Below are 20,035 nucleotides of genomic sequence, written 5' to 3'. Positions count from 1 at the left end.
AAAAAACAACTGACATATTTATATAAGTAAAAGATGACAAATGGGATCTACACAATGGGATGATGATATTTTTCACCGACTAAAAGGAATGAAGTGCTGACAATGACAAACCATAAGTAAAGCTTGACAATGCCCTAAATAAGACACACACAAACACTAAAGAATTCTAGTGTATGATTCCATATTTATGAAATGCCCAGAATAGGAACATCCACTAGAGCTAGAAGGCATACTAAAGGATGAAGAGTGATTGCTAAATATCTGGGGTTTGGGGAAAGGGAGTGTGAGTGTAAACATGTTCTGGAATCACAGAGGTGATGAATGTATAAGCCACATACTTCATTCAGATGCATGGAAATTTGATCTCAATAGTGCTACCATTAAAAAGCTGTGCCCATAGTCTCAGCACTTAGGCAGGGACAGTGAGTTCAAGGCCAGCGGGGACTACATGATTCAGGGAGGAACAGAGAATGGTACCTTCAGAAGAATTTGAGAACACATCAAAAGCATGTCAGCACTAAACAATCTTAGCACTGAACAGGAGTTGGCTCTAATTCCACAGCCATTGAGGAACTAGAAGTTCCCAATAGTTGGCTTACAACTGTGGCCTGAAATGTTAACCTGCCGTAATGCAGAGAAAGTTCACTTACGTCCCTTTCCATTTTTATACTTTATTTGTTTATGACAAGGTCTCATGTAGCCCAGATGGCCTTGAACTTGGGTTCCCCCCGCCTCTACCTCAGAAGAGCTGGGATTACAGATGCACTCCACTGGGAACAGGACCCAGAAGGGCCTTATCCATATAAGCAAGCACACCTGCTTAAGGATTCACAACAAGAATGCATTTTTCTTGCACCCTTTGCAGCAGTTAACAACAGGTAAAGTGATGCTAGAATGCTCTTAAGATCAGAGTATTTTTAGGTACCAGCACCATTTCCTCCTGCTAGCTCACATACACATTTTTCAGGGGACAGAAACACAGGAGAAAGAAGGGACTACAGTCAACAAAACATAGATGCCATCACTTAAAAACATCCAGGATCACTGCAGCAAACTGCCCAATAAATGCTATCAGACTGCAATTCACTAAGGACAGCAAAACAAGTCAACTGGCTCAGGCTTGTTTGTTGTTATACAAAAGCCAATCAATTGCTGTTTGCAGAAAATAGCTTTTAAGGTTCAAAGTATAAAATTCTTTAACTAGGTTCCAATCCGTTTTGAACATTCCACTTAAAATGGGAAGCTGAGTCATTGTCACATAACACTACTGTCTTACTGCCGAAAATTCAAACGTTTCTCCCTGCTTACAAGAAAGGAAACACTAGGATTTCTGCTGCCTTAGCCAACTCAACAGAGTATGCAAACGATGTTTAAAGTAAGAAATCTTAAATAGAACTTTTAACTCTATTTATGTTCACGGAACTCCTCTAAGACTGAAACCTGGGCTGGAGAGATGGCTCAGAGGTTAAGAGCACCGACTGCTCTTCCAGAGGTCCAGAGGTCCTGAGTTCAATTCCCAGCACCCACATGGTGGTTCACAACCATCTGCAATGAGATCTGGCGCCCTCTTCTGTATACATAATAAATAAAAAGAACTGAAAACCTGCCTCAGTTATACTTTACTTTCTCTTCAGTCCCACCTCAACTCTTCTGACAGCATTCTAGGTTTGGTTTTGTTGCTTTGTTCAAATACATATATTGTTCAAATGCATATTCAGTTTTCCAAAGTACTTCTCTTCACCTGCCATACCTTGTACATTCAGCATGAATACCTTGTCTACTCAGCATGAATACCTTGTCTGTGGCCACAATGCCAAGCTAACCTAAATACCAAGCAAGCATGATGGTGCAGATCATAATCTCTCAGCTGAGAAGTATAAGCATAAGGCAAGAGGATCCCAAATTCCAAGCCAAGCTGGTTTCCTTAGTGAGAATTTGTCTCAAAAAGAAAATAAACAAAAATAGACTACACATTACAAACCTTACCAATGTTTCATTTTCTTACCAAGTTTATCCAACCATCACTGATCAAAGTTGAAAACAACTTTTATGTCCACCAACAAGGAAGCTATCTTCAAAAACTCTTTAAAAGGTATCAATAACAACCATTAGTCAATTTAAAGAAGACTTGTAATTTCTGCAATTTTAATACTTAGGTTTCAGTTTAAACGAAACGGCATTTCCGATAATGAACGAAACACTAACTAGGCCAGCATGAAGGTGCAAGTGCTGAATAACGCTAAGAAAATCCCTTGACATGATCAAGGAGAACCCCTGCAGGGATGTGCTGAGAACGCACACATCACCACTGGTGGGACACTTCAGCCAAGAAGATTTTAACCTCAATCTGGTCATTCAGAAGTGATTAGACAAACCCAAACTGAATTATGTAAAACAACTAGTCAAAAAGTTGCACTGTCATGAAGGGGTTGTAAGGATGCTTCAGAGACAAGATAGCTAACGCAACTCTGGATCAAGAAAATGGTGAAAAGCAAGCCCACCATGACAATTGAAAATATGAACCAAACTGTAGTGTAACGTTAAACGTTCCATGTTTGGTCATTTGACTTTTATATACAATATCCTCTTTACAGTACAAGACATGATGCTGTATTCTGGAGATACAGTGTAATGACAAAATAATCATGAAAAGCAGGAGTACTTGCTACCCTAGTTTTGATACTTTGCTTAAGGTTACAAATGACTTTTTGTTAATACTAACTGTATTTTTAATTATGTGTGGATGTGCATGTGTGCGCACAAGCATCCGTGAAGTCTAGAAGGGGCTAGCAGATTCCCCAGAGCTAGAGTTCCAAGTGGTTGTGAGCCAGCCAACTCAGGCCCTAAGAACTGAACCTGAATGGAACTTGGGTCCTCTGCAAGAGCAACAAGAGCTCTTAATTGCCTAGCCAGCTCTCCAGCCCTCAAATGACTCAAACGATTTTTAAATGAAAATTAGTTGGACTTCATCTCAATTTGGAGTAAGATTAGTCCAGACTGAATGGAATACATGTAACACATGCCATTTTAGTATTTCCAATCATGGACAATAATTCTGGGGTTGTCATAAAATGAAACTGTAAAAGACTTTATGCCTTTCAAATTATACTTTCAGACATATTTGGCATGCCAAAATTCAAAAGACATTATAAACTATTCTTTTTTATGATGTTCATGTTCAAATTTTCCAGAGTATTGTCAGTTTTAAGCTAAGCCTACAGTCTGTATTCATCTATCTTAGCAGCTAATTTACCACATAATCTCCCAATTAAGCTAGAAAGCCTAGCCTGCAAGCCACATCTGAGCAAGCAACAGAAAAGCCTAACAAAATCAGGATGATTTTTCACCTAAACAATGGAAGACCACTGCCAACAACAAATAACTTTATCTAGAGAGAGGTACACCCTGGCTCACTCCTTTCTTGGGTCTTGGGTCTCTGGGACATAGCATCTGTTCCAGACAATCATGGTTCAATGCAAAGTGTCCCAGGTTAGATGCTATATGGTTTACAGCACCTTTAATATTTGCTGTGCAATGCCATTTAATGGTTGGTTTGGGACCAGGGATCACTATCACAAATTATGTTAACCTCTACTTGTACAACACATCTAAATTACAGAAATCACTAGAATGGGCATGAGACATATATTGAGATCATTGTTTTGTTTTGTTTTCTGTCCAAAAAGCAGAAATGTACATTATATTTTATCTAATGTGCAGTGAAAACACTAGAATTGGAGTGAGAAGGTCTGTTGGAGTCCCAGCTCTGTTATTTGGAGACTGTCTCTCAATCAGAATTTTCTCACTTGAAAAGTAAGACACCAGCTGACACCTTAAAATCCAGCTCTAATTTCACTAACTATGCAACTTTAGCCTCCAAATATACTTTAAAAAATTACAACAGTTGGGGGCTGGAGGGATGGCTCAGCAATTAAGAGCACCTGCTGCTTTTCTAGAAGACCTAGGTTTGATTCCCGCACCCACACAGCAGCTCACAACCATCTGTAACACCACTTCCAGGAGATCCAAATCCCTCTTCTGGCTTCAACAGGTACCAGGAACCAATGTGTGCAGACATCCATGCAGGCACAACATCCATGCATTTAAAAAAAAAATTTTTTTTTAACTGTTTTGCATCAACTGAGTTGTACTAGTTAATGGAGGGTTTCTCTTTCCTCTCTAAACTGGTGATTGTAACTTACCATTGTTTCTCTCACATAAATTTCTATTTCACTTGGATGCTGGATCAATCTCTCCTTGACCCTAAATGGAGCTCCCTCACCACTAACCTGCTTTGAAATCCCAGGTTCCACTTCCTCAGTATCTCTCCCTTTCACCTTTCTCCATCACCATTTACATGCAAATCTTCATCAACTCTTACCTAGAGAGCTACTGCCCATAATCACACCTGCTCACAATTCCTGGGCTACAAGAGTTTCCTATCATATTAGTACCCTACCAAAAGGCAGGCAGTGGCCCCTTAGACCATTTAAGATTATATATAAGTTCTCAGCCTGACATTCAAAGCCCTCCATATCACATACCTTAAGCTAGTTTGATTAACTGCTTGCTATTTCTGATAGATCAAATTCTTGTGTGCTTACTGGATTTTGAGTCTGTACTTCTACTGTTCTGCTATCTTCTCTGCAAACCAAAATGGATTTGGTTCCTAAGTTCCCTTCCAGTGGTAGTCACCCTCACCTAGACATTTCAGCTTCCTCCTCTGAATGCACATGGTACTAACGAAGTGAGACAATTATAAAGGCTAGCTAACCTAATGAGCTAAATTTATCTCTTGTGCCATTTTGCTTAACTACCACTGGACACCTGGCACTGTCTTGGTAAGAATTTGCCACTTATCCCAGGAAAGGAGAATGGCAACACAACTCTGACACACACAGAGAACAGAACTTTCAAGCTGGAGACACACATACTGGGGTTTGCTAGGCTTCCATTATACAAAAAAGATGTTTATATGAATTGTCATTTATATACTTAGGACTTTGCATGTTCAAAACCCTGAACCGGGCTGGAGAGATGGCTCAGAGGTTAAGAGCATCGACTGCTCTTCCAGAGGTACTGAGTTCAATTCCCAGCACCCACATGGTGGCTCACAACCATCTGTAACGAGATATGGCGCCCTCTTCTGTATACATAATAAATAAATAAATCTTAAAAAACAACAAACTCCAACTGTGCTGTCCCCCATCCCCATGGATCTTTGTCAGAATCTGAAAACACTCTGATCATTACAAACACTGAGTAGGGAGTACTCCTGGTAGATGCTAGACATCCACACACTGCAAAGAACAATCCTCAAATAATTAGCTGGTGCAAAATATAAGTACCATGTCCATGGTGAGAAACTCCAAGATAAACATATCGCATGCAGCTGTGGGTTCTACTTTTTAAAAGAAATTTCCCAGTTTTTCAAAGTGAAGCACTTTACCTTCAGTAAGAGAGTTTAAACACAGCATTAAGGCTGAGTACTCCTACATTACTAGTGGTAAGACCTCCTGTAGTTACTTAACCTCTCTCTATACCTCAAACATCTTATAAGTAAAGCAAGGCTAAGAACACCTAATTCACCCAGCCTCTCAAGGGTAAAGAGCCATGCAAAGTCTTTGGATGGGTACAGCAGGCATACGACGAACAACTGTTAAATTTACCAACATTTGTCCCCTCACAGGTTTCTAGAAAATGCTCAGAGTTTATTCAAGTGAGTACTACCTGCTATGACTTCCTGAGCAGAGTACTAATAGGTAACGATTGATACTTTCTACTTGGGAAGAGCGAAGCATGTGCCCATCTAATCTAACCACCTCCCCCCACTCAAAGCACCTTAACTGGTCCTTCTCACTGACACTCTGCTTTAAAACCTCAGTGTTTTTCTTTTTCACGTATCTTATGATCACCTGAAGTGCCTCAAGCACATATGTGGAATGCCACCCCCTTTTGACCCCTACCATCAACTACCATTATTTATGTACACATTATATAGTTTCCCTACCAGACTGTACATGCCCTCTATAGATACATGATAGTATTTGATTCCTTTTTATGTAACCCAAGGGCCCAACACGCCTTAGTAGGTGGATGGACCAAGCCTCTCATTTCATAGATTAGACACAGAAAGGCCCAGTGACTTGCCAAGAGTCAAGGTTATTTTAAGTGGCAGAGTTGGAATTCAAACTCACAAGGCCAATAGAAGAGATTCCAAGTTCTGCCTAGTCATAAGAAATGAAAATCATGCTTGTATTACAATGTGTACCTAAGTTCTAGGTCCCCTCATAGAAATAAGACCTCTGTGGCTGCCCTACAAAACAAAAACGGAAGAAGAAAAAGACCCCAAACCTACACTGTCACTAAAAAATGACACAGTAATAATTCAATCTATTTTGTTTGGCTCTGTATCTTCTTATTTCTTTCCCGGTTTCTGACGACAAAACTTGTTTAAGTATACAGCTGACGGTTATTTAGCCACTGATAATGTCCCTTTAAATGATTCCATAATTATTTAGAGTTCCAGAAAACCTCTCACTGGGTAAGCCAAAACTGTTCCTGTGCCAACAGAACAGATTCTTTAACAGTCACCCCAACAGATTAACATAAATTCAAAGAGCCAGAAATTTGGAACAATTCTACATGGTGAAAAGTATTTGTGCAATTACAAGTGTGTTAATAACCCCAACATAAGCCTAGAACTTTCAATAAACAAGCGTAAACCATATTAAGACCTAAAACAAATTAAGCTGTTTAGCTTGTATTAATCTCGAAGTTTCTGTGAGTCCAAATATCATAGGGGATAGGGAATAGGAAAAGCATGTTTTAAAATGTATCTGAAAAAGGGTTACGTATACTGCAATTCCCTGATGTTGAAGCAATTACAGCTCAATAAAACTAAACGTTTTTCAGAAATGCATCACTTGGGGGTGGGGGACAAGAAGCAACCCTTCTCTTTAAGGCAGTATTTGATGCTTAAGTTACCAGTGCAAAAGCACTCAGGCCCAACAGAAGTGATAATCACTTACTGAGAACAATTTTTAATTACTTTCCCAGCTGATAAAAAGAGCACACACTGAACACAGACTAAAACATAGTTTCAAAGGAAAACAAAACGCAGTTTATGCTTGATGAAGTTCAAGGACAAAACTGTTTCCAATGCAACAGAATCCGCTTGACTACAATGTGCAGAGACAGAGAGGAAAAAATGCGAACACATAGTATCTTTTTATAAAGGCAACAATTTAGCTACAAAGTAATAACGGGGAAGCCAAAACAGTTTGACAGCCCGCCATAAGGGCCGCCTCAATCATGAGTCACACAATGCCTGCAACCATTTACAATAGTAATTAATGCACAAGTCCCCTAATTAAATTCTAAAAGGGTGAGAATGCTTTAACTAAGTTTACAAGAACTGCCTTTTGCTTTTCTTTTTAAGAACGAACACACTCGTAATTACGCGTCTCCCTGCAATGCGCCCCCCCCACCAATGCAATATTCCCTGAGGCCGTTTCTCCCGAAGGTCTGTTCCCTGCGTGCGAAAGCAAATGACACGGGTTGAGGGGGACGGGAGGGGAGGGGGGGGGTCCGTAAACCCAGGAAGAGCGAAGCAGAGTGGAAACACACGATTATAAAGGGGGCGGGAGACTGAAGGCTCGCCCATCTTACCTGCTAAGATTTCTCTCTACGTCTTTGGTAGCTTTAGCTTCCAATTCTCTGAAATAGGAAACAAAAACAAACAAAAAAAAAAAAAAAAAAAAAGGGGGGGGGGGGGGGATGCGCGTGAAAACGGAGCTTCTGCGGCAGAGCGCCCGCGCGGTGGGGGGGGGGCGGGGCTGCGGGCTGCAGCGCTGCGGGCCTCCGAGCCCAGAGCCGCAGCCCGCGCGGGGCCGAAGCTTCCCGGGCCGCCCGTGGCCTCCCACCCTGGCCCGCGCCCCCGGGGACGGCCCCGTGCCGCCGCCCCGCAGCTCGAGGGATCCTGCGGCAGCGCCGTAGGCTGGCTCCCGGCCCCGAGCGAGACTCCCCTCCGGTCCGCTCACCTCATGTGTGTAAAGTGCACGAGCGCGTGGGGCGCGGGGAACGAGGCTCGCGAGCCTCAAGCCCTCCGCAGCGCCGCGGGGACAGGCCCGAGCCGCTGCACCAGCGCCATTTTCTACACCGACCCGCTGCCGCCGCCGCCGCCGCCACCGCTGCCGCCGCAGGCCCCAGACCGGAAGTGAATGCCCCACTCGCAACCCCTTCCGGGGGCGCTCTGGCCCCGGGGCCCCAAAATGGAGGCCCTAGCAACTAGGCCTGCTGGACAGGACAGACGCTTGGCAACCGCCCGACGCAGCCGGGACCTCGCCGGAGCTGTCGGGGAACTCCGATGCTCCCCGCTAGCGTGTTCGGGGTCTGGCGAGCGCAGATGGCAGCCTTGCTTGCCGAGGCCGGCTCGGGTTTGACTCCGATCCCCCCCCCCCCCCCTTCTTTACTGCGACACAAGTTTCCTTCCCCTCTGCCCGGCCCCTCCCTCACAGAAACGCCTTAAAAAAAAAAAAAAAAATCCACCAAACCGCAAATTCCACCCTTGCCGCTGCCGAGGAGCCCGCGCCGTTTTTAAATTCACCCACATCTAAATTACTTTTGACCTTGAGCCAGATTATTTAACCTCTCCGCTTGTGCCTCTCCTCCTCGGCTGAAGAATGCATACCTGAGGCCGGCTGTGAGGTTTCAATACGATTCTATGCCTCAAAATTTTACACACCCTTGACTCAGCAATTCCACTTTCACTAATTTCTGCTCAAGAAATCATCACTTTGGGTTTCACTTTTAAATACTTCATCATCAAGATAATAACTCACGGCACTGAGAAGGTTGAAAACTGTAACCAGCTACAAAGTCCAACGATATGAGATGGCATTCAAAGCAGCCGTTCGCGGTGCATGAAAAGATGGAGTGGGAAATACAGGCCTGCGGACTTGGTTACAATAAAAGGACGAAAAGGCAGATTCCAAAATAGTTCTCAGAAAAACATGTGAACACCCAACTCTGAATACTTTAAGATAAATACCTGTAAGGTACATATAAATACAATAAGATACAGCAGTATAATACATGAAGATACAGTTATTACAATAATTGTAAAAAAATTATAATGTAGACACATACCTGAATGTAAATACAATAAGATACATACCTACAGGTAGATGAAGCAATATAATGCATTAAGACACAATAATAATGCCCATAGGTACATATATTCTTGTATATTCAATGCCTACAGTGCTTCTCGTAATCTACAACTTTCTCCTCCACTTAAAACCTGTTCCCTTGGCTTGGGGATTTAGCTCAGTGGTAGAGCCAAGGCCCTGGGTTCGGTCCTCAGTTAAAAAAAAACAAAAAAAACCTGTTCCCTTTTTTTTTTCCTCAGAAAACTCATCCTGCAGATTACTTCCTTTTGCTCTTTTAAATCCTAAATCCTTCAACTGGCTTAGACTTGCTCCAGTCTCTCTCATGAAACAAGCTATGTGACTGTTAGATTCTGCTCTGGGAGAAATGTGTATTATAATAAATAAGCTAATGAATGAATGAATGCCCAGAAAGAAATTAAAAGGTGACCCAAAATGTTAACTACTGTTATGCATTTTACTTCTTTTAGTGCTTTTAATTTTATGAGTCTATAAACATTTTTTGGAAAAAAAATTACAAAACATAAAATAAGTATCAAATAAATGCCAGGAGTTTTTACATTTTATTTTTGAGATGGGGTCTTACTCTGTAGCCTGGCTAGCAGAGAACTCTCTATGTAGGCCAGATTGGCCTCAGACTCACAGAGATCTGTGCCTCTGTCTCCTGAGCGCTGGTGTTCTACCATATTCCCCGGCTTCAAATTTCCATAGGGCCTGTCCTGGTTAGTGTCTTTGTTAAACTGACACCGGCTGGAGACTTCTTGGAAGAGGAACCCCAACAAAATGTCCCCCATCAAATTACCTGTAGGCCAGTCTATAGGCATTTTCTTGATTAATGACTGATGTGGGGGACTCAGTTCACTGTGGGTAGCACCACCCCCTGGGCAGGCTATCCCATGTTGTATAAGAAAGTAGACTAGGGTTGGGGATTTAGCTCAGTAGTAGAGTGCTTGCCTAGCAAGCACAAGGCCCTGGGTTCAATCCTCAGCTAAAAAAAAAAAAAAAAAGAAAGAAAGTAGGCTATAGCCAAGGGTGGTGGCATATGCTTTTAATCCCAGCACTTGGGAAGCAGAGGCACATGGATCTCTGTGAGTTCGAGGCCAGCCTTTTCTACAAAGCAAGTTCCAGGACAGCCAGGGCTATTATTACACAGAGAAACTCTCTCTTAGGGAAAGAAAGAAAGAAAGAAGGAAAGAAAGTAGGTTATAAGCTAAGAGGAGCAAGCCAGTAAGCAGCACTCCTCCAGGGTCTCTGCTTCAGTTCCTGCCTCCATGTTCCAGCCTTGAGTTCCCTATATGATGTACTATAAACTATAAGCTGAAATAAACCCTCTGCTCCCCAAGTTTCTTGCCATTACAGTGTTCATCACAGTAATAGTAGGCGAACTAAGACAGGGCCTTTCCCCTGTTTATTTGCTCCTGTTTCTGCTCAGTTCCTGTGGCTGCTTCAACACGACTTTTCTCCAATCTCTCTTCCTTCCCTATTGAGACGTCTAAATGATTAGACTAATCATTCACAGATTATGTATTTGGAAGGTAAGGATTAATTTTTCCTCTTTATCAAAACACACAATGGGGCTACAGAAACAGCTCAGTAGTTAAGAGCACATGGTGCTTATACAGAGGACCTGAGTTCAGCTCCCAGCACCCACACAATGGTTCACAACTCTAATTCCAGTTCCAGGATATCCAATGTCCTCTTCTGGCCTCCTCAGGCACCAGGCAAACACGTGGTACACATACATATACACAGGCAAAACACTCATGCACGTAAATTATTTTTTGTGATGCTGAGCATGGCAAAAATGTATCCTAAGTAGCACTATACCACTCAGCTACATCCCCAACCAGTATTTTTAAATTTAAAAAGTCTCTACAGTAATAAATAGAAAGAACTTGGACACATGAACATGGATAAGCTTTCCTGGAAAGAGTCTATTTACATTATTTAATTACAATTTCTTCAGTACTTATTGTGTGCTATGCCAAACTGTTCTAAGTACTTTACAAATACTAATTAGTCACTAATTGTCTTTTCTTCATACAGCCCAACGAGGTAGAAGTATTATGCCCCCTTTGCTGACAGCCATGATTAATTTTCCCCAAATCACGTATTAAGTGGTTAAGATTTCATATATACAGTTTGGCTCCAAAGCCCTCTCCTAACCACTATATTGCAGATCTCAACTACATTAGACCTTACATCCTTTTTTGATGATAAATACTTTATAAATACAACCCCTTACAATCCCAAGATAGTGATCATAGATAACATAATCTACTATATATAATCAGTCTACTAAATATAATCATTTTAAATATGTACATATATGTATACATACATACATATGCTGTAAAGGAGAAACAGAGTAACTGAAAGGAAATCTAATATCGCCCCATGTGTCACTCCAGAGCACTCCATGCTCAGAAGACTCCATGTAGGAACTATGTCCCACACAGCCACTGGAATACCAGTGTCTAGACACTACACCTCAGAAACTGAAATTACACCGAACACACCACTGCTCTAGAATAGACAAGTCCCGAGCAAACAGAAAATAAATTCACTTACATAGTTCAGCTTTGCTTTTGTTTTTAGACAGGATCTATGTATGTGAATTCACTATGCAGACAAGGTTGGCCTCCAACTCACCAAGATCCTCCTGCCTCTGCTTCCTGAGTGTTGAGATTAAAGGCATGTGCTTTCTCATGAACTTTGAATCACCTCCAAAGTAGTTACAATACCCAGGACAAAGTAAATGTCCTCAAGGGGTTACTAAATTGTATTACTAAGGAAATCATGACAAAAGTCTGTGGGCACCCAGCACTGCTGCAATGCTGTCATAAATATTTTCTGTGTGCAACTGATTGAAGCTGAAGATGTGGACCCCAGCTACACACTTCATTAATGAATGTTTCTATGATATCATAAAAGAGCCAAGGAGTGTACCCTGAGGAAGCCTGATACTCCAGTGATGAAATCATCAAGATGGGAGGGAGAAACATGGTAAGCATGTTGTAATGGAGCCAAGTAACAGGCCAATAGTAAGAGGACCAATCCCTAAGCTCTTCCAACTAGAAACCTAACAATTAGTTTTAACACTACCACCACCCCACCACCACCATCATCACCATCACCACCACCACCATCATCTTTCAATGCAACTGCAGGATGTTTTATTTTGGAAATATCTTCTTAGCTTTTTCTTCCTCTCTTTTCTCACTGACACTCTCAGCACACTCTGAAAACTCCAGGGTCCCTTTCACAACCCCCTTTTCCCTTCTTTTTCTTTCTTTTTTTATTTATTTGTTTATTTGTTTGTTTGTTTATTGATTGATTGATTGGTTTTCAAGACAGGGTTTCTCTGTGTAGCTTTGCGCCTTTCCTGGATCTCACTCTGTAGACCAGGCTGGCCTTGAACTCACAGAGATCCACCTGCCTCTGCCTCCCAAGTGCTGGGATTAAAGGCGTGACCCACCACCGCGCTGCCCTTCTTTTTCTTTATGGTGCTATGCTTTACACAAAACATGATTCACCCATTTAAAGTGAAAAGCCTCATGCATCATGACAAATATATTCATGTAGCCACAACCACAATCAATATAAAAGAGTTCTATCACTCAAGCAAATTCCCTTGTGCCTCTTCTCAGACCCTCCCCGCAGTCCTCTCCCACACAGTGGGCACCCAAAACTACCTCTACAGTTTACATCACCAGAAGTCAGCACACTCATTCTAGCTTATACAAATGGAGAGCCACAGTATATACCCTTTCCTGTCTGGCTTCTCTAGCTGAATAAATCTAAGATGCATTTATATTGTTGTTTGTACCAAATTTGTTTCTTTTTGTGAATAATATTCCATTGACTAGATATATCACAACTCAACTTGTTTGCCCATCCTCCTATTGATCAGTTATTGTTTTTAGGGGGGGGCTATTATTATTATTTGGTGGACATTTGTGGGCCAATTTGATCTGAACTGAAGCATTCCCTCCTGGAGGGAGGAAGGAAACTCCTCACAAGTTTGGGGAAAAGCTGAAGTCTATAAAATTCACAAGATTCCTCTCTGAGGTTCTGTCCTCTCCAAGGTTCTGTCAGCAATACACAACTGCTGGGGAGAAAAGACTATGTGTGGTCATTCTGGGAGCTTCTGGGTGCAGCTCTCCTGAGTGGCTGTCCAGACTGGGGTGAGCTGCCTTTGAGTGACCCCTGCTCCTGAAACTCCTCACCCACATTCCTGTAAACAACCCAGTTAACTCCTTGGTTCATTAAGTTGCCCTTCAGTGGCATTATGACTCTGGCCTGTGGTAAATGCCCCATCTGGGATAAGGAGACATTTATCTGCATCTCCCCAGGAAAAAGTTAGTACAAAAATGATAATTACCTAGTGCGATAGTTGGAGTTATAAATGCCCTCCAAAGGCCACGTGGTAAAGGCTTTTTCCCAGCATGGCACTACTGGGAGGTGGTAGAGTCTTTAGGTGTGGTGATAGATTGTGTACCCTAATAAACTTACCTGAGGATCAGAGGAGAGAGCCAGCCATTAGATTAGACACAGAGCCAGGCATCGGTGACACACACCTTTAATCCCAGCACTTGAGATCTCATGCCTTTGCTTGGGAAGCACATGCCCCTTTAGTCCCAGGAAGTAATATGGCAGGGCAGAGAAAGGTATATAAAGTGTAAGGAAACAGGAACTCACTCTCTTTAGGGTGAGGATTTCGTAGAGGTTAGAACTAGTGGGTGGCTATTCTACTTCTCTGATCTTTCAGCTTTCACCCTGATACCTGGCTTTGGGTTTTTATTAAAAGACTGTTTAAAATTCAAACAACATTTAGGTACCTAGTGAGAGCCCCTCAAGTCTTTGTGGGTGTGTCCTTGACAGGGATAGTGGGAGCCCCTGTTCCTTTTTCCTTGGCCTTCTCAGCCACAAATGTTTCTGCTCTGCCTTGAACTTCTGCAGTAGTATACTCTGAACTACAAGCTCATAAGCAATGGGATCAACTGATCATGGATTGAACCCTACAAAATGGTGAGCTGGGAACAAGCAAACAAATAATACCAACAACAAAACTCTTCTTAGTCTAAGGAGATAGTCTCAGGTATTTGTTAGAGTAAGAAGAAAGCTGACTAGCGTACCTCTAGAATAGAATTGCTGCATCCCAGAATATACTCGTATTGAACTGTATGAGAAACAACAGAGTGTTACTAAAATAATCTGTGCCCACGTGCATTCCCAAGTGTGTGAAGGGTCATGATTTCTCTGTCTCCAGCAGTGCACATGCTTGCTCTGTTGGCAGTGTGTTGGGATAATTCCCATGCAACAGCTTGGATGCTCTCTAACTTTAAATAAAAAACGCCACCATCATCTTACTATCCATCTTAAAATAATGCAAGAGCATTGAGGGCTCTGGGCTCCACATCTAGTATCTTTATCATCCTCCAACGTTTCCTGTAGTTGTGACCTTTCGTCCCCTCCCTTGTTCACCTTGCTTCAGTCATTCAGTCTTTCATTTTCTAAAAGAATCCTGTCTCCTTCGTCAAGAGCGCCTCGCCTTCTCCCTCTCTTCACATTCCTTCTCCCACATCAGTGCTCCCAATCATGTACTCTGAAGCTATTCTGGACTTTCCATAGTGTTAATCACAGTTGTAATGAAACTTATCTGCCATCTGTTTATTCTTTGAGTTTGCTGACTCTCTGGGAAGTTTGGGAGAACGAGGCACATGTCTGCCCCATTCCGCGGATCTCCACACGTAGCAGAATGCCTAGTACACATTAGGCTCTTCATAATGCTTGCTAATGAATGGGTGATCTTCCTACCCTCTGCTTAGCTCCTCCATCTAAACACACATAAATTGCTGCCATAGTGGTTTCCCTAGCAAGTAAATCTGATGAGCTCCTGCTGCCGCTAGGTGCTCTTGAATGGCTTGAAGGCTAAAACTTCTTGAATAGCTGCATTCTATAGAACACCATCTGAAACCCCTCACATAACATAAAAGGCCTTCAAGAGCCTACCTACCCTGCCCTGTTTCTCAGATTCCCTATTTCATGATCCAGCAACACTGAACTACAGCCAGTTTATTGTGTCTTTCAGTAGCTCTGTGACTTGAACATGCTGTTCCGTGTGAATGGGAGACCTTTCCTCCCATTGTGTCTACCTCACAAATTCCACTTCAAAGCCGAGTTCAAATGATGTCGCCTTTGCAAACCTTCCCTGAGGTTCTCTGATTCTCATCAGAATAACAGATATGAGTCAAGTATGAATAGTAAATTGGCATCATTCTAGTTCCCTGTTACTGACGTGGGAGCCCAGCCCTCTGTAAAGAACTGGAGCATTCTGGGCTGGAATCTCACATTCTCATGAGACAACTTATTTTATGGAGTCACTGCTGACATGTCAGGCCCCAGAGAGTAGAGCATGTCCATGGTGTTCGCTGTACTGCCGGTACCTCGCTTAGTGCTTGGGAGGCTCAAACATTTAACTGAAGGTATTTTTAGAATAAAGAAGAACTAACGGCACCTTCCCTTCCTAGCATTTCCTCAAAGCGTGTCAAGTCGCATCATCCTCTGCTAGGCAGCCGTCCGTCACCATCAGGACTGCTGACAGAAATAGGATTCCTCTAGATTCCCCCTTGGGCTCTTCAACTGCCATTTTGCTTCATGTTACAAATGCCAACCGCATCCCTTCAATAATTCCATAGCGTGCCCCGGCTTCTTCGTGGCTTTAGCGAGGACCAAATGGAAGACCTCCTCTCTTGACTAGGTCCCTCAGACAGTTACGGCCAAGGCGATGGTGCTGCCCCCTCCTTTCTCTGATAAGGTCCCTTGTCTTGTCACCCAGGCTGCCCTCCTCTGCTCCCACTCTACAGGCTTTAGCAGAGAAATGCTGCATTAGGTATTTCACAGTCCTGATGCTTATGCCTCCTGACCAAGTTGAAGATAATTTCAACATTAAAGTGCATTATGATAGTAAAGAACTATAGCAACATAATGGGAAATTACATGTCTTTAAATAGATAGATATATTTGTAAAATCCTATTCACTCATTCAGAGTTTGATGATTCCAAACAAATGGACTAACTAGAATGATATCCATCCCCCCACACACACACCAAATTAAAAAAAAAAAAAAAAAAAAAGACAAATTGATGAGATAATGGCTTTAAAAACAGGAGACATCAAGCAGTGGAGAAAGTGAGCTGTGAGAGATGGGAGACAAGTGTCACGAATTCTCCAACCACTTAGAGTAGCTTTGGAGGACCAGCGACACCGGGCCGGCAGTGCAAGAAGGGTACCCGATCAGCATGGCCTCTGAGTCCGCAGTCCAGAGGCTGTCGAAGCCCATATGACTAGTGTTCACAGGCTAGGGCACTGGCTCTCACCCTCCCTAACGCTGTGACCCTTTAATACAGTTCCTCACGTTGTGGTGACCCCCAACCATGACACTATGTCCATTGCTACTTCCTAACTGTAATCTTGCTGCTGTTATGAATCATAATGTGAATATCTGTGTTTTCTGATGGTCTCGGGGGATGCCTGTGAAGGGCCATTTGCTCTCCAGAGGGGTCATGCCCCACATGTTGAGAACCCCTGGGCTAGAGTATCAGGTAAGAGAGAACTTGATAGATGCTCCACAGATGTGACGAGGGTCGTGCTAAGAACCAAGCAGCACATGCGTGTCGGGAAACTTCTCGAAACATAGGGGGAGAAAACCACTCATGGGCCAGAAAAAAAAAAAAAAGGTTGTGGGCTCACAGAGAGCGTGGAATAATCAGGGAAGAATATGCTAACTGGCCCAGGGAGAACTGTAATGGAGAACCAGCAAGATGGCTCTGCAGATAAATGTGCTGCACTCCCCCAAATGATGCTCCAACCTCCACAGGAATGCTGAGACATGTCTGTTCCCCCTCCCCAAATAAACAAACAAATAGATAAAAATGTTTGAACGGGCTGGCCAGATGCCTCAGCAGGTTAAGTCTGATGTCTTGAGTTTGATCTGGCTGAGTTGTCTTCAGACTTCTATATGTGTGCTATGTATGGCACACAAGAAGATGGGGGTGGGAGAGCTCACAGCTACACTCATAATAAGTAAATAAACACATACGTGTAACGAGATTTTTTTAAAATATATAATTGAGAAGAGCTTCACATGCATGGTTTGTGGGAGACTGAAGGACAGAGGAACAGATGAAATATCTGAAGCTGCACTAGCATTTTTTCCCTTCATTTGAGGAAAAGCACAGCCAGAGCTCCTGCCATGAGTTCCCTGCACGGGCAGACGGCAACCTGGAGTTGTTCTGTTGTTAACTGATGAATGAGGACGAATGCTCCAGCGGTTTCCCGCTTCCAGGAAACGGCAACAAGATGGCACCTGCGAAAGCAGGAAGCAGCCCTCGCCCAGACATTCAGTCGTCTTGATCTTGAACTTCCTAAGCTCCAGAACTATGAGAAATACAATCATGCCTTTTACAAAGAAAGAAGAAAGAAAAAAGAAAAAGAAGAACGAATCAATTAAACCCAACCAAGGCATAGAAACTGTGAATTCTACATAAAAGGGTGGTGTGCATCAGCAAAGAGGTGGGCTGCTGACATGCACAACACGGAGGAATTTCTGGGTTATCATACTGACAGAATCCAGGCCACAGTGGGGGGAAGGGGCGACAAAGACCGGATGATTCAATGTATAAAGTTTCAGAAAACATAAGTGGCTCTGTGGTTGCCTGCAGATACCAAGAGTTTGGGAAAGGATGAGAAGGAAGGATGACAGGAAAGGAAAAGGGGAAATGTTGGGAGATGACAGATAGGTTTGCTATCTTGATTGTGGTGATGATTTCACAGCTGTAGACATATGTCAAAACTCATCAAATCATGCACTTTAAATATGTGAATCAATAAAGCTGTTTCAAAAAGACTCTGATGAGAAACAGGGTGTTTACATAATTTTAAAATACCTCCCACAAATTGCTTATAAACTAAAAGGGGGGGGGGAGAGACCATCTCAATGAACTGATCAAAATTAGCATCACTGGGCCAGCAGACATGAGTCTAGCTAGCATCATTGGGAGGATGCAAAGAGGAAAATGTAGCATTACTCCTGTGTCTTTCAAGGTGTGCAACTTGAATCTGGTCATGAAGAACTCACACAAATTAAACTTCCCAAAAGCGAGCTGGTGGTTTTTAGGGTGCCAAGATTTTAAATAGTAAGGGGAGTTAAGGGAACTGTTGCTAACTGAAGAAGACCAAAGCCAGGCCTGGTGAAGAAGGCTTGAAATCCTAACTACTTGGGAGATTGCTGCAGAGGAGGATAGAATAGTCAAAGCCAGCATGGATAACGTAGGGGATTTTTTTTTTTAAGGTTGGGGGTTTAACTCAGGGATAGAGCATTTGCCTAACATGAATAAAGCCCTTGGTTTCTACCCCCAGAACAAGGGAGTAAGAGGAGGAGAGGAGAAAGGAAACATTAAGAAGCAATGTTTGACTATAAACTGGCTCCTCAGTATGAATGTATCGTGAGGCTAAAAGAGGTGTGAGGATTGGATGGTTTCCACGTTAACTTCTTGACTTTGGTGGTTGTAATGAGACTAACTAGAACTTTCCAGCTTTCAGGAAATAAGATGTGACTCTATCCCAAAGCAGTGACGTGCCCATTTGGATATATTTCTAGATGGTCAGTGATTTATTTTCCTTTGATTTAGGGAGAAAGAGCTCTTCGGGGTATTTCAAACTTTTCTGTTTGTTGGCAATTATCCTAAAATTCCTTTTGCTTATACATTTGTTGACGTAATTGAAACATTGTTGACAGGGACTCACAGAAATAGATTATTTGGTCAAACATAGTGAACGTTATCCAAGGATTGTACCAGCTCAGATCCTTGCCGGTCATTAGAAACACATCTGTGTTCTTCCCCATGTGGCAAGTACTTGTCAATCCACTCCTTACTTAGGCTTGGTTGCCAGACTCTCCTTCCCCCTTTTCTTCCTTCCTTTCCGTGTGTGTGTGTGTGTGTGTGTGTGTGTGTGTGTGTGTGTGTACCTTAGTTGCTTCCCTACCTTTGTTTTTGAGGCAAGGTCTCTCACTAAACCTGATGCTTGCTGTTTGGGGTAGCCTGGTCAGGCAGTGCCCCTTGTGATCTACCTGTTTCTATGCCCCAATGCTAGAGTTACACTTTGCTCTGCCACAAGCAGATTTTACATGGGTGCTGGTATCCAAACTCAGGTCTTCATGCCGTCACAGCAAGCTCTTTACTCGACTTATATTGTGTGTGTGTGTGTGTGTAAATTTATAAGTAATTTAAATTTCTCTATGAGCAGTTCCTATTCCTTCTTTAATTATGAGAGCTCTTTGAATATTGAAGCAGTTGCCTCTGTCTATGGTAGGGACTGGAAACTTTTGTTTTTTTTTTTTGTTGTTTTTTTTTTTTTGAGACAGGGTTTCTCTGTGTATCCTTGGCTGTCCTGGAACTCATTCTGAAGACCAGGCTGGTCTCCAACTCACAGAGATCTACCTGCTTCTACTTCCCAAGTGCTGGGATTAAAGGCATGCACCACCGCCTGGCAAGACCTTACTTTTAAAGTTATTCCTCAATTCAAGATGGTAGGGAGGCTGTCCCTTTGTGTTTTCTTTTTCTTTTCTTTTCTCTTTTCTTTTTCTCTATTTTTGTTTTTATTTTTGTTCCCATGGCCATTACTTGCATTTCGTCTTATTTTCTGTGAATTCTATAGGTTAGATCTTTAGTGTTTCCTCAAAGTTTACTCCCCAGGCTGGTACCACTGAGCTGTGGAAATTTTATTTTTAAACTTTATTTTTAAGTATATGTGTTTGTGTGTGGCTGTGTATGAGTATAATTGCCTATGGAGAGCAGAA

At 42.6% G+C, this 20,035-nt stretch overlaps 1 protein-coding gene across 8 annotated transcripts in view; it reads right to left on the bottom strand.

The window, feature by feature from the left end:
• Tnrc6a (trinucleotide repeat containing adaptor 6A) overlaps window positions 1-20,035 on the bottom strand; it is a 144,369-nt gene that overhangs the window by 77,107 nt on the left and 47,227 nt on the right. For 3 of the 8 annotated variants that reach the window (XM_036191382.1, XM_036191400.1, XM_036191385.1), the window contains exon 2: window positions 7,672-7,719. The exons of 3 other annotated variants lie outside the window; for them this stretch is intronic. In XM_036191382.1, coding sequence (XP_036047275.1) covers window positions 7,672-7,719 — 48 coding nt within the window. Of the gene's footprint in view, window positions 1-7,671; window positions 7,720-8,042; window positions 8,490-20,035 lie in introns of those variants that run through there. 2 more of the 8 variants (XM_036191422.1, XM_036191394.1) reach the window with 2 other exon arrangements.

The sequence above is a fragment of the Onychomys torridus genome, chromosome 1 (genome assembly GCF_903995425.1).
Source record: "Onychomys torridus chromosome 1, mOncTor1.1, whole genome shotgun sequence".
Taxonomy (NCBI): Eukaryota; Metazoa; Chordata; class Mammalia; order Rodentia; family Cricetidae; genus Onychomys; species Onychomys torridus.
This window is presented reverse-complemented; position numbering and strand designations above follow the sequence as displayed.